General features: G+C 41.2%; 1 protein-coding gene across 6 annotated transcripts in view; it reads right to left on the bottom strand.

Annotated features, from left to right (window-relative positions):
- Positions 1–13,751, bottom strand: part of NFATC1 (nuclear factor of activated T cells 1) — a 140,345-nt gene that overhangs the window by 63,268 nt on the left and 63,326 nt on the right. For all 6 annotated transcript variants that reach the window (XM_075921107.1, XM_075921105.1, XM_075921108.1 and 3 more), the window contains exon 6: positions 13,182–13,322. In XM_075921107.1, coding sequence (XP_075777222.1) covers positions 13,182–13,322 — 141 coding nt within the window. The remainder of the gene's footprint in view (positions 1–13,181; positions 13,323–13,751) is intronic.

Genomic DNA, 13,751 nt, shown 5'->3' with positions numbered 1-13,751 from the left:
GAAATCTTGGCTCCACTCTGGGAGTCTTCCACGAGCAGGAAACCCTTGGCTCTTTCTAGTCAGAATGGACTGTCTCTGGAAGGGCAATATTTAGTGCTGTTTGTCATCATTTCCAGCTGGTTTGCTGAGTGTCACTGTCAACTGAAGACATAGCGATTTGTTGAGATGACTGACATTTAAAAATTGATAACTGTGATGTGCCGTTATTTGTAGCATGTTCTGGTTTTGAGTGTGCTTCATCCACCTCTGCTTTATCATGCGTTTTCAGTCTATGGTAAGCCCCTGGAGTTACTAGTGATGAAAACACAATACACCTACTTCATTAGCATGCGGGGTTTGAACTTTTCAAAATAGAAGCGCCCATTTAAAATGGAATGGCTTAGCAGTGAATAGTTCTTTGTAGTTCTCCTAACAACTGCAGAGTTAAAGGAAACTGTGCAGATGTCCAGAAGTAAAAATATTCTAAATCATTAGGGAATTCCCTGCAGCATGAGTCACAGAAACGGCTTCCCCACCACACCCAACTAGAAGATTTCCACATAAAAAAGGCATTGTAGGCCTGTTTTAACAGAGCAGAAGCACTAAAAAGAAGTTGAGTAAACCTCACAGTATCAGTTACATATATTGTTGTGGTTTGTTAGGCTTCAGTATTTTTCTTCACACAATTGTAACAAAGTCAAAGAGCTATAAACACTTCCAAAATAATTGTTGTGTTGTCTTTTAGCCCTCATTGATTTAAGTCAGCAATTATCTTTAGATGTCTCTATAACTGTGATTACTTTCTACAGGCTAGAAAATTGCTGCTGAATAGTTACAGGTTTAGGAGATCATAAGAATCAGTTTAGCTGGAAGATTACATTAAGGTGAAGGTTTTAGAGGCACACAAAAGTTAAGAGGAGGAACGACAAGGTCAAAAATATGCCTTATCAAAACAAACACAAAAAAAAAATCCCCTGGAAACCAGAAAAGCATATGACATCTGTATCTGGTGATCACTCTAGCCTTACCTTTCTGAAATGGACATGACAGGAGACTCTCTAGACACTTACAGTGTCTTGCGTTACTTGAATTGGTTATAAATATTCTAGCTTGCCCAAGAAGCACATTCTCACTCAAAGAATAGAAAAGAACAGATACTATCTAGGATTTCATTGCCTATACTTTGCCTCCTTCCAATCTGGAGTTATGCCAAGCTTGGCTGCAATGATGAATTGGGCCTGTAGTTTTTACCCTGATATACTTTCAACCAAAGGTATGGCACTATGATCTCCTAAAGAACCCGTCGTATGATTAACTGTTGTCAGTTTGTTCTCAGCTCTGATTTCCTGAACAGCTCAGTTCACCTTATAATGTAGAAGATCCACAGCAAACTGTGCAATACTGGAATACAAAGTGAGACAATGTTTGAGCAGAATATGACATGATCATGTGTTCTAATGTTTGGGTGCCCTACTGATATAGCCTACCCTTCATTTATTCAAGTCAAATGTGCATTTCACGGCCGTCCAAATCCTTCCACATTACAGGGGTGACATGTTTTAGATTTATCTTCTAAACTTTCATTCCTTGTAAAGCGTGTTCATGTTATTGCTTGACATGGAAATGATTGATTTGCAATTATATCCTGAGGGAAGGGTAGGTTTCTATGCAAAAGAAGAGAATGGATATTAAGTTGGAGTCCTCTCTCTCAGACCTGCAATCAGCCAGCCTTGTGTTGAGATACTATCAGTTCTCACTAGCTAAGCAGGCTGGGTCAGGTGCGCACCTGGATAAGAAACATTCAAAAGAAACCAAGTAACTGTAGGAGATGATGCAGATGGTTCAGAAGGTGGCACTCTTCTCTCCAAGACAGTACCCCCTTATTGTCTTACCCATACTGCTAACCAGTTGCTTTGTTTCACACCCCATAAGTGGCTACATTTCATGGCTCAGAAATTCCTAGCTTCTAAGGCTGGAAGGGAATATTAGGGTCATCGAGTACAGATTGAACCGCCTGAATCTGGGACTCTCTCGTCCAGCAAGGTCACAGATGTTGCTGGACCAGAGAGTCCCTGTGCCCAGGAGTACAAGCCAGTCAGAAGTCCCACCATCGGGACCGGCAAGCCCTCTCTTGGGGTGTCCCAGGGGAGCATGGCACAGCAGGGCAGCCACGGAGCCCTGAGCCAGGGTGGCAGCAGCGGGGCAGCTGTGGAGCTCCGTCCATAGGAAGCCCCGGCTGGGAGTGGCAGCAGGAGGGCAGTCATGGAGCCCCATCCCCAGGAAGCCCCAGCTGGGTGGGACAAAAGCGATGCTGCAGCGGCTGGGGAGCTCTGTCCCCAGAGAGTCCCATCCAGCTGACAGCAGTGGGCCGGGGCCAAGCCCACGCACTGTAGCACCAGAGCTGGAGCAGAGCCAGCCAGAGGGAGGGGCAGTGTCCTGGAAGGCCGGTGGCAGGGGATGTCCCCTGATCAAGCAAATTCCCTCATTTGGGACTGGTCAGGTCCCGAGGGTGCCACACCAGGGAGGTCCAACCTATACAGCAATGAACAACCTAGGCTAGTGAGTGGGCCACAAGATAGTCTTAACCAAGACAGTCTCCCAGAATAGGGCAGTTTTGCAAACTGTTCTTGTGAACTTAGAATGTGTGGGGTGAGCCAACTGAACTGTAGCATTGCTTTGACTGGATGCAGAGGAAGCACATGGCTCATAGTCAATGCTGTGTGCAGTCAGCATGCACTTCACTTCATGTGCCCTCTCTTTACAGGCATGTCACTTTAGTAATCCTGGTAGGAAAAAATAACTTCCTGGGCAGCTCAGTTCACCTTATAAGACAGAAACCAGCGGAATCTGGCAATCCTGCACATGGGCAATGGTAAACATGTCTCTTGGGCCACACACAGAACTCCCCCACGATGTCGTCTGACTTGCTCATGAATGACACTGGCCAGGGAACCTAACCTAGTGATTCCTCCAGTAAAGGGAATTATTCTTCCCTATACATAAATGAATACCCCAGGGCTTAATAACTTGTGGGTGACGTTGATCCCACCTTACAGACTGAGTATCAGTTTACATTTGCAGAGAGCTTTAGGATGGGGTGTGTGTTGGCAAATACATAACAGAAACATTAAGAGCACTGGCTAAGTAGCTGTTTTGTCTCTGGAAGGGTATATAGGGGAAAACATTGTTTAGAGCTACACAGGAGAATGCCTTGTTGTATATACAATAAGGGCCTTTCTTTCAACTGCCCCAACAACACTCGGCTTCATTTACTTTAGTGGTTTCTTGGATCTTCACTAATAGGGACTGAGTAGCAAGTTTGAAAAGTCCCTCCCTCTCCCTTCCTCCCTAATCTATGTAAACAAAAGAGTGTAGGGCTGGACTTGAGCCAACTTCAGAGCAGCTCCATCCTCTGCACGCAATCAGCTCCTCTCCCCTTGCTGGCAGCACCTCTTGCCTGTGACCACCTCAGTCTCTCCCTCTACTCCTCTTCCTGATGTGGGCTCAGGCTCTGTTCTGATACCCGTATCATCTGCTAGTGCTTCTTTCAATCATCTTTCCCCTTCTCTCCTCTGGTTCAACTGTTTTCTCCATTGGCTCTTCCCCCCCCCCCAACCCCCTGTCAAAAGGACCCAGCTGCATGCTCCCTCCTTCCACCTGTTCCCTCTGCTCTGCCCGACAAACCCCTCCAGACTGCAATTCCCTCCGTTGTCTCTTGCATCTCCAACCATTTTGCTCCCCATTATGTGAAAGAACCCTTTTATCTGCTCCATTTCCCCTTTTGGTCTGACACTCTCCCCAACCTGTTGCCTTTTTCCAGAGAAATCAAAGCCAGCTGGGGTGAGGAGATCTGTGTGGGGATAAAGAACAAGCAGGTCTCCTGCTAAGTATCTGCACTCTGGATGCCAAATTCAAAGCCACCATTAACATTGTATATATACACCATTAGGAGTGTATATATTTATGACAATGGTTGGCTTTTGTGTGTATTTGTGTACACATTTTTGCCACATAAGGCTTAGCTTGTGTTCCTATTCCTAGGTATTTTTTGTAGGCTTGAGCTGAGTTTTGTATTCGAATGCACACAGAATCTTTGGTGCAAATGCTAGAGGGTTTTTTTTTTCCTTCCAAATCTCTGTTTAAATAAAAAGCTTAATTGAACAACAATAATACAAACTCATCAAGAAGCCATGTAATAAAAATGCTGCAGCTTCTCTGTATCACAGCCTGGGTAGATACCCACCATCTGAAAACCAAACCCATTCAATTTTCTCAGATGGGGAGATTCTCAGACTGAGACCCACACAAAGCAACAGCATCATGCTGACTTCTGAGGACAAAGCATTTTGCGGTGCCTATAAAATGTTCCTTTTTGTCAGCTTTATTACATGGTTTCTAGCACATTGCATTATTTTTGGTTCACCTAAGCCTTTCAAGTTAACTATCTTCTGAGACTGATCATTTAAATAAGTTTCTTTGCTAAAAAACGGACAGAATTTGGAGTTCTACGTCTGATGCCTCTCAATGACTCTAGATCATATATATTTCTTTTAGAGATGTAAGAGAGTAGTTGAGTAATCAACTACCCAATAAGCCTAGGCTTATCAGGTAGTCGAGTTGATTACTTGACTACTCACATTTTCCTCCCCCTGCTTGCTGCCTCTGAACAGAGGCAGGAAAGGGGGGGAGCAGGAGTCAGTGCTAGGGGGAGCCGGCTTAAAAACCGGCTCCCCCAGCACCATCTCCGTGGTGCTGCCTGATACCTCCTCCCTCTCCCCTCCCTCCCCATGCTGCTGCCTCTGATAGCTGCTTTGTGGCCACAGCTCTTCAGGATGTGGAGCAGCCTCTGCTCATGGCAGGCCTGGGACTGCCATGGGCAGAGGCTGCTTCACGGCAGCTTCCCCTACCTCCCTCACCCCACACTGCTGCTTCTGATGCCTCTTCTAGCATGCCCAGCTCCCACTACATTTAAACTGCAGAGCCACAGCGGGGATAGCTCCTGGACTATTAATTCTCCAAATTCTGATTCTGCAGTCAGTTTTTTTAAGGAAATGTAGCACTTCCGCCTAACCCACCAGGTTTGTTTGCAGAGTAGTAGGGAGTGAGGAAAAGGGGAGGAAGAGAAAAGAGTCCTTTTGCCAGTTTCACACAGATGTAACCTAAAATTCACAAGAATGCTCAAACTGCTGGCTGGTAACTGGACTTGTGGTATCCAAGTTGTTGTCTTAACTGAAGGAATTCTGGCAATGCTGCACAGCCAACTACAGATACCATCAGAGAACCTGCCCCTGTTCAGTGCAGTCAACTTCTGCACACCTGAGTTTGCCATTACACCTTGGGTAAATGATTGAAAATACAGCATCTTTTTAAAGAGGCATTTTGCCACAACCACACTCTGAGCTTTACTATTTAGATCTACAGTTCTTTTGCTCACTGAACTATTAGCTAGCTCTGTGGATGAAATGTATCAAAGACCAGAGGCCACATTAAAGTGATGCACTTTATCTATTAATATAGTATGCAAGGATCAGATTGTACAAAGCTGAATAGTTACAGGTTTAGGAGATCATAAGAATCAAACCAGCAGTTTAGCTGGAAGATTACATTAAGGTGAAGGTTTTAGAGGCACACAAAAGTTAAGAGGAGGAACAGTAAGGTCAAAAATATGCCTTATCAAAACAAACAAAAAAAATCCCCTGGAAACCAGAAAAGCATATGACATCTGTATCTGGTGATCACTCAAGTAACACCATTCCATGCACAAGGCACCTGCTTTGTTTCTCAAATATGCATCTTTTGCCTCCACTGTAAATGTTTGCATCTGACCAAAGGCATTTAACAAATACTGCTTTTAAATGTGACAAAGACCCCCTGGTGTGGCTTAGTGATGCTACCATCTCAGGTCTACGGATGCTGCTCTCCCATTTTGTCTTGACCATTCCTTAGGCTAAAAAGCCAGGGAAATCTAAAAGGTGCTGACATTGCCAAGCTACATCGCATCCTGCATATGCATTTAAAGAGATGACCATCTAATGATCCCATCACTTCATGATACCACCAGCCCAAGATAGTTTCTAGTCAATGGCTAGAAACCCCTTCAGCTACCAATATATCTCTAGGAATAAGTGACCTTCACATGAGCTCTCTGCTCCCACCTGTACGCCTCTCAAGTTTCTAGTTTATCTCACTTCACATAATTCAGTGAAGAAACTAAGCAGAAGGTGTGTGCTGACCTCTGAGAAACTGGGAGACAAAGCCAAAATTATGTAGCGTTTGCTCATCTCTAGGAGCATTCTGCCACTTGCTTATTTCTTATATGAGCCACAGTTTGATTACCAGTGTGTAACCTTAGCCTTTTTTGGCTAGTTGCCTCCCAAATTGTGACTGCTACTGAGCAATGGAAAGATCTCTGAGAACGCAGGATCCTTTACTGAATGGCGCTCTGCCAAAATTCTGGTCACCAGTCTCCACGTCACATCTCGTCAAAACAGACTCAAAACATGAGCTTTCCGATGCATCAGATCAAATGAAAAGCATGTGGGATTCCTCAATACTGTCCATTACGTGCAAAGTGGCTTCAGGAACATGTCAGTTATCCGATGTTTTGTAAACTTATTGGCCTCATGCAACAACACTGCATTTGAATGCCTGCTGTATGAAGAAGCTTTGGTTTGGGCAATATTCAGGAGGCAAAGCTGAGATTTCCCAGCTAGTTTTCTATGCTTTTCGGCAGATGTTTTACTGTGCAACTGTGGCACCCTGGTTCTGTTCTTTGCTAGAGATCATGAAAAGTGCAAAAACAAAATCTGCAACAATGTTTGTTCACATGTCTAAATGAAGGTATGTTGGCTGTAGACCTTTCTCTTTAGTGTTTGCTGTCTGTGAACATTTAGTTGATCAGTTTTTACTTGCACAAATGTTTACAATAGGTGAATTTAAACATACCTGGTGAAATACTCGCTGAAAGCAAATTTAAAATGTGCTTTTTCTGAGCATATGAACCAGAAAATTCTGGTGTTCTTTAACAATCTTAAACCTGATATTCTTTAACCATCTTAAATCTTTTCTACAGCTCCCATTACTAGAGCCGAGCAAAAATTTTCTGGTGAATAGTAAATTTACCAACAGCTGCATCTCTGGGGGCATCAAAACTACTAGTGAATTTAGGTCAAATTTGGGAAACAGTTTGGAAGGGAAAAGTGAAATGTCTAAATGTTTTGCTTTGATATTTTCAAATGAACTCTTTTGATATTTCATTTTAAATCAAACATGAAAATGTCATTTCAGATCAACATTCCAAGTCTTTCACATGATCCAAACAAAAGTTTGTTCCATCCAGAAAAAAAATCAGTTTCTGTTGAAAATAAGCAGATTTCACCCTAAGGTTTTTAGTTCATTTCCCAGACCAAATACAAAAATATTTTTTTAAAATATTTTTTTGCTTGACTATACCCATTTCCATGGCATCTAAGGCCTGGTCTACACTAGTCCAGACAAATCGGCTTAAGTTATGCCATCTTGCATAGCTGGATTGGGCTTACCTTCAGCTGAGCCACTGCACCATCTACACTGTGGGAGGCTGATGGGAGCATGCACTCCCATTGGCTTCCCTTACTCCTCACTGAATGAGGAGTACAGGACACAGGTGGGGGCTGCCCTTAGCATTTGATTTGGGGGCGAACACTAGGCCTGCTAAATTGAATACTAGAAGATCGACCTCCGGAAGGTCGATCTTCTCTGTAGTGTAGACAAGCCCTAAGTGCGTAGCTTCTCTATGAGCTTTACCTGTCCTATCAGGGAAAAGAAACAATCACAGCTAAGCAACACAGTAAGTGTTTGAAATAGCAAGTAAGAGAATAAATAATATTTACAAAAAGCTGTGTTTAATAGCTTCTAGTAATGACTACATCTGAAAAAATCCTGTTCTGCAGAAAAAGAAAAAAGAAAATGACATTCTTTGGCGTCTTAGACTTCACAGACTCAAGCATAATATCTATGGACAGACAGTCTTGTAGTTGGGCCTTAGAATATGTAGGTGCTAGGAATCAACACTTTCAAAACCACTGGAGTCATGCAGAAATACAGTAATACTATCTTGTGAGATTTACTAATATCCATGACAGAAGCATGGGAAATGTTTAAGCACTTACATTTGTCACAGAAAGTACAAATCTAAACCCTTTTCCAGAAAGAGATACCTCTATACATTAAAGGTAAAAAACTAGAACTTTGGATTGAACTTCTTATTGTTAAAAAACAGTTCTTGGATAATCTTGGTCAGTGAACTCCTACCTTTCAGCTTGTTAACTCACGTACCTCCTGATCTGATTAGTAAGCATAGAACCAAATGAGTGTGAATGGGGTTTAAAATGCATTAGTGGAATGCTGCCTTACTAAAAAAGAATAAAGAATACACATGTAACCCCATGAAGAACTATTTGGCATCATAGCTGAAAAGTCTGGAAAATCACTTGCCAGTAATGAGCATTTCAGTTCCTTAAACCTGATCTATTAGTCTTTGCTGTCCTTTGGTGCTCTAGATCTTGGTGGGGTTTTTTTTGTTTGTTTTTTTTTTTGGCTGGTTACCTTATGAAACTTTTTGTGAGCTATTCTGAAGCGAAGCTGTTATTTTTCTGTCACAGTAACTATACACTCAGTTTTGGGGCCACACCATCCATAAAGATATTGTTGTAAGGTAAATCAGCAGTATAATCTCCAATATTGTGATTTCAGGGTTGGTATAGTACTGTCTTTGTGTTTGCCTTCTACAACTTGCAAATTAATGCTGCAACTTAAAAACTAGTTTTGGAAAACAAATTACTCGGCGCCATCCATTGTAACATTAGAACAGAACTTATGTTCTTTGGCTTTATTGTATCAGAAAGGAAATATTTTGTCACTTGTAAGCCAAGCGTACTTCTTTGGAAAGCAAATATGTTCCTCATTGTATCAAATTAAGTAAATAAAATGTGCAAATGCTTGTACACAAATATTAAGCTATTTTGTTTTGTGCTCATGTGCTGCAAACATCTTGCCCAAAGTTGTTAGAAAGTGTCAAGCACATGACTTCTAAAGATGATAATAAAATCAACAAACAGACCAGGCTTCTCTACTTTGTCTAACGTCTAGCATCAAAAACTGAGACACCCAGAATCACTCGTCACTTTTGAAAACCTGGACTTTTCTGTTTCAAACAGGAGTAAGAAACTGCAAACATTAAATGGAGAGGTAAATTGAAAAAGCAGAACATACATAAGGGTAATGTGCAATGAACAAAGTCATCGTGGGACCCACTGATGTAAGGGAATTCTGAATTTAAAAGGTCAAACTTCTTAAGCATTCACATTTTTACTTTTACTATGGCTGAGTTTCTTGGATGCACGTTTTAGACAGACTTTCATCAGTGGAAAATATGGTCTGATGTGCAAGCAAGAAAACTTTGACCAAAATCCTTTGAAATAAGGACTTATTTCAGCACTTAAACTTTTTTATGGTACTAGAAGAAGTCTGAGCAAATTAAAGTACGCTCCTAAAAGGAAACATTATTTATCATAACTTCTGCCTTGATCCTGTGATGTGTCACCATGAAATGCTACTTTTAAACAAGCCCTTTTTAATACAACTAATCCCCTCAACAAACCACTTTCTTCTCCATGAGAGATGCAGTGCCTGATAGGCAGTTTTACTATTTGAAACAACGTGAAATGCGTTTTTTGCTGAGAAAGTAGTAATTAAGGGGTTAACTGAAAACAGGACTGCTGCCTCCTCAGTTCAAGAACCAACTTGATCATTCTTCAGGGATTCCCTCTTGTATGAGTCATTTAAAAGATATACTCCCCATGCAAAGAGGCCAGGATAATGCCATTCCTCAGGAGATTACAACAGCTGAGGGTTAGCCGTTAAAGATAGATAACTCAGGGCTCAGTGATTATAATCCACTCAGCAGACATAAAATGATTTAGACAAAAAATCCAATCCGGCATTAACCAATTAAACATGCAGAATATCACAATCTTAATCACATTAGGTCTACACCCTAGCCTAGGGATTTTGCCTGAGTAGGGTCTACAGAATGGAGCACATGTAGCATAATGTTAAATTATATGTAACTACTACATTTTTTTATTATATTTTTTTACAAGGTCCACTACATTTATAATAGCTGAAACCCTGTAGTTAACTGCTACTCCCTAGAAATGTGATCAACATTCAGATTTAACAATAATCACAAAAAAGTGAGTAATGTCTTAGGTCGCAAAGATTCGTGACCTAACTTTTGGGGAGGGGAGGGAGAGCAAGAGCACAAAAGAGAGAGACAGCACACTGAAACTCCATTTCCTGCTCTACTTTTATTTACAAGCAATAGTTGGAGGATCCGGGGGATAATTGCCAGTTAATCCCATTGAAAGAATGAAAGTAATTGAAATTATTGTCTGTTTTTAATTTGAAACAAAATGTAATGGTTTTGCTGAAAAAACAATTAGGAAAAGCTTGTCACAGAGACAATAGTGTATCATGCTCAGTTGGTTTCAATGTCATGTTACATTAGGTGATGCAGCAAATGAGGAACTGAGCCTAGGAAACTGAAGCAAGAGGAAAAAATCAGTTAAGTAGACAACTTATTTAGTGTCACTTTCTGAATAGAGCCATGATCTTGTCGAAGAGGTTCATCATTTTACAGTGGAAGGCAGATGCTCTTTTTGCTACCTTTTATGGGATCTTGGATCTGAAGGAGATTCTGTCACTAGGAAGTTCCTCTGATACCCATTCACTTTTGTTGGCGTTCAAGTTGCTGCCCAGCATCTTGCGAGACTCAGCCATTTGAATATACCAAACTAAGTTTTTGTTATATAAGTACAACAAACCTATCCAGATTACTTAAATTGGACTATGATTTATAAATGGGACTGGACTTTCTAATATAAATATATGGACTACTTACCATTGATAACACAGTAGCTCCTGATTCTTTAGACAATTTGGGGGAAGGGAAGGATTCTTTTGACGTGAGTCGCATGCAGATAGAACCCAGAGCTTATGGATTTCCCTCTTCCCACAATCCCAGGTGGTCCAGGAGTCTCTCTCTGAGTTTTTCTATGTGAGGTGGAAGTACTCTACTATTTACTTCCACTTCAGCATACACATTAATGTAGCCATTAAGTATATTACATACTTTGTAGTATGCTCACCTGTACACTGATTTCTTATTTAAAAAATCTTTAAAAATTACATTTACAATAAAACCTTTGATTAACAAACACCAGAGCTACAAACTCATTGGTCAACCACACACCTCACACCTCATTTGGAACCAGAAGTTCAATCAGGCAGCAGCAGAGACCAAAATAAAAAAAAAAAAAGAGGGAGGAGCTTAAAATACACAAGCGATGCTACCTGCCAATGATTGGATAGTTTCATATTCAGAGTTACCCTTTCAAAATTTTTCCAATGCAGTGAGAAAGTAAAGCAGAGAAAATATGCATCAAAGAGGGCAACCTTTAAGGCAGCTTCCTTCCTGTAATGACTCTAATCTAGGTTTTCACTTTTGAAATGTCATTCTAACCCATTTTCATATAAGGACTAAATAATAATGAAACCATCTTGTCTTTCCTCTCCCCAATTCACTCAGACTTTGGAACATTTTTTTAAGTTGAATTTCTTCCACTTTCTATAAAATAGACAGATGGTTGCATTACTGCTCAGGCACATCTGGACAGCTCCTCAGCAGGTGAGAAATCAATGTCGTTCCAGTAACCTCAAAAGTAGCCCTTTGAAGTCCGTGGAGCCAATTTTCACCAACAGAGGACCTGAGCCATTCCCATTAATGGAGATATTCTTAGGTGTAGTTTTGAATCCCTAAGCTATGTCAAATGAGAACCCCACTGTGAAATTTCAGACAGGCCCTTTAAGTTTCTCGGAGTAGGGCGGTTCTGAAGGGAGCACTCTGAAATAAATTCACATCTATTTTGATTTGCTAACAAGATTTGCTAGGGAGATTCCCTGACTCAGCACACAGCATTGACAACAGTCACACAGCAGGGAAGTGCAGCCTCACTGGAACAGAATGCATGGTGAGGGTTAAAGAGACAGACTGTGAAAGCCTGCACTGTGAGATGCTAAGTGTGCGAGGAGCTCAGAAGACAGCTTGCTGTTCAGGGGGTTGCAGCAGGCAGCTGTGGAATGTACAGTTTGTGCCAGCACCAGGGAAACCCTTTCCAAAACAAGAATACTCCTCCTCCTTAATAATCTCCTTTCAGAGCCCGCCTTTTACGCACAGTGCTACTCTAGGGCATTTTATTTCTGATGAGCTAGATGGCTATTTTGCATTATCATTACATGAACTACAATCGCTACAGATGCTTTAAGATGAAACTTCAGAGAGGGCCTTACCCCATAAGGTGCTGACTGCCCTTAACTCCCATGGACTTGGCGGTGAATTGGGGACACTCAAGATTCTAGGTCAGCCCCAGAAACTATAAGCTTGATGAATAAAAGTGTGTGTGAGGAGGGACGGCGGTGGGGGGGGAGGGGGGAGACAACTTTGGTTTTTAATGGCAAAATGAAACTGTTCCTTTGAAATGACGGAGCCTATACTGGTCAGCCTACACCAGACAGGCTTTTGACAATGTTAATCCTCTTAACTGAACACCTAATAAATTATCAAAGGCCTTCAAGGCTTACATTTTTCTACAGAACCTGGCACTGAGGATTAAAGGTCTCTATTGTCAATAAAAAATTTCACCACAAAAGGAAAAAGAAAACCCTCCCCCACCAAACCCACAGCACCAAGGTGTAGTCAATGTAATCTCCCCACTAGTTATCAACATGTTTAAGAAGCGGCAGCATCTTGCATGTCTTCACACTTCAGTGTGATGACATTCTTAGAATGCCTTTCACTAGAATAACTAAAAAACTGTGCCAGGCACAATTGTGGTTTTCTACAAATATAAACTCCAAACTCTCACTTTCATTGTCACAATTGTATACCTGGCAATGATACACATCCGCAACTATAATTGCATTATATACACCATAGCGTGATCCAGAGCTGAGATCACATACACAGCTCCCACCAGTGATGTGGAAAACATGTAGAAGAAAATAGGATGACAGTATTTGCACTATCAGCATTCAGTAATCAAACTCCCATTGGGCTTTAAAAGAAGAAAAGGATGCCGACTGTCTATTTTTAAAGAAAATACCTGGTGCTTTCTCCACAAAGATGACTTTGGAGTCTTGTAGAAAGTTGTGGCCAGACAGGATAATTTTTTTCCCTCCAATCACAGGAAAGCTGTCAGTACTTTGCTTCTCCACCAAAGGCAATTCCTGGGCTGATCTTTGAGCTGCAGAGTTTTAAAAGGAGAAGAAAAGAAAAAACAACCAACAGACACACACACACACACAGAGATAATCAGTAAATATTGCTTAAATAAGTGGCCCCATGTTTACTTTATTAGAAACTGAATTTGATATAGAAAATTGAGAAAATTCAAGAGGTCTATAGGAAACTCAGTGGTTTTAAGGGCTTTAATTGTAAACAATGCTTTTACTGTGTAAGATACTATGAATTCAAAAGAATCATGTAAATAACATGCTGTTCAGTTTAAAAAGCCAGTTTGTTCTATGCTGCTTAAAAAGTGACGTGTGTTTTATTTAAAAAGGAATTTCCCATGTCCAAAACATAAAGCCATATATTGTGATACATCTGTCAAACATTTATATGGCGAGGGCCTCTGGGTCCAAAATAGACATAAGTTACTGAATCCCCGGTT

Source organism: Pelodiscus sinensis, chromosome 2, assembly GCF_049634645.1.
Source record: "Pelodiscus sinensis isolate JC-2024 chromosome 2, ASM4963464v1, whole genome shotgun sequence".
NCBI lineage: Eukaryota > Metazoa > Chordata > Testudines > Trionychidae > Pelodiscus > Pelodiscus sinensis.
This window is presented reverse-complemented; position numbering and strand designations above follow the sequence as displayed.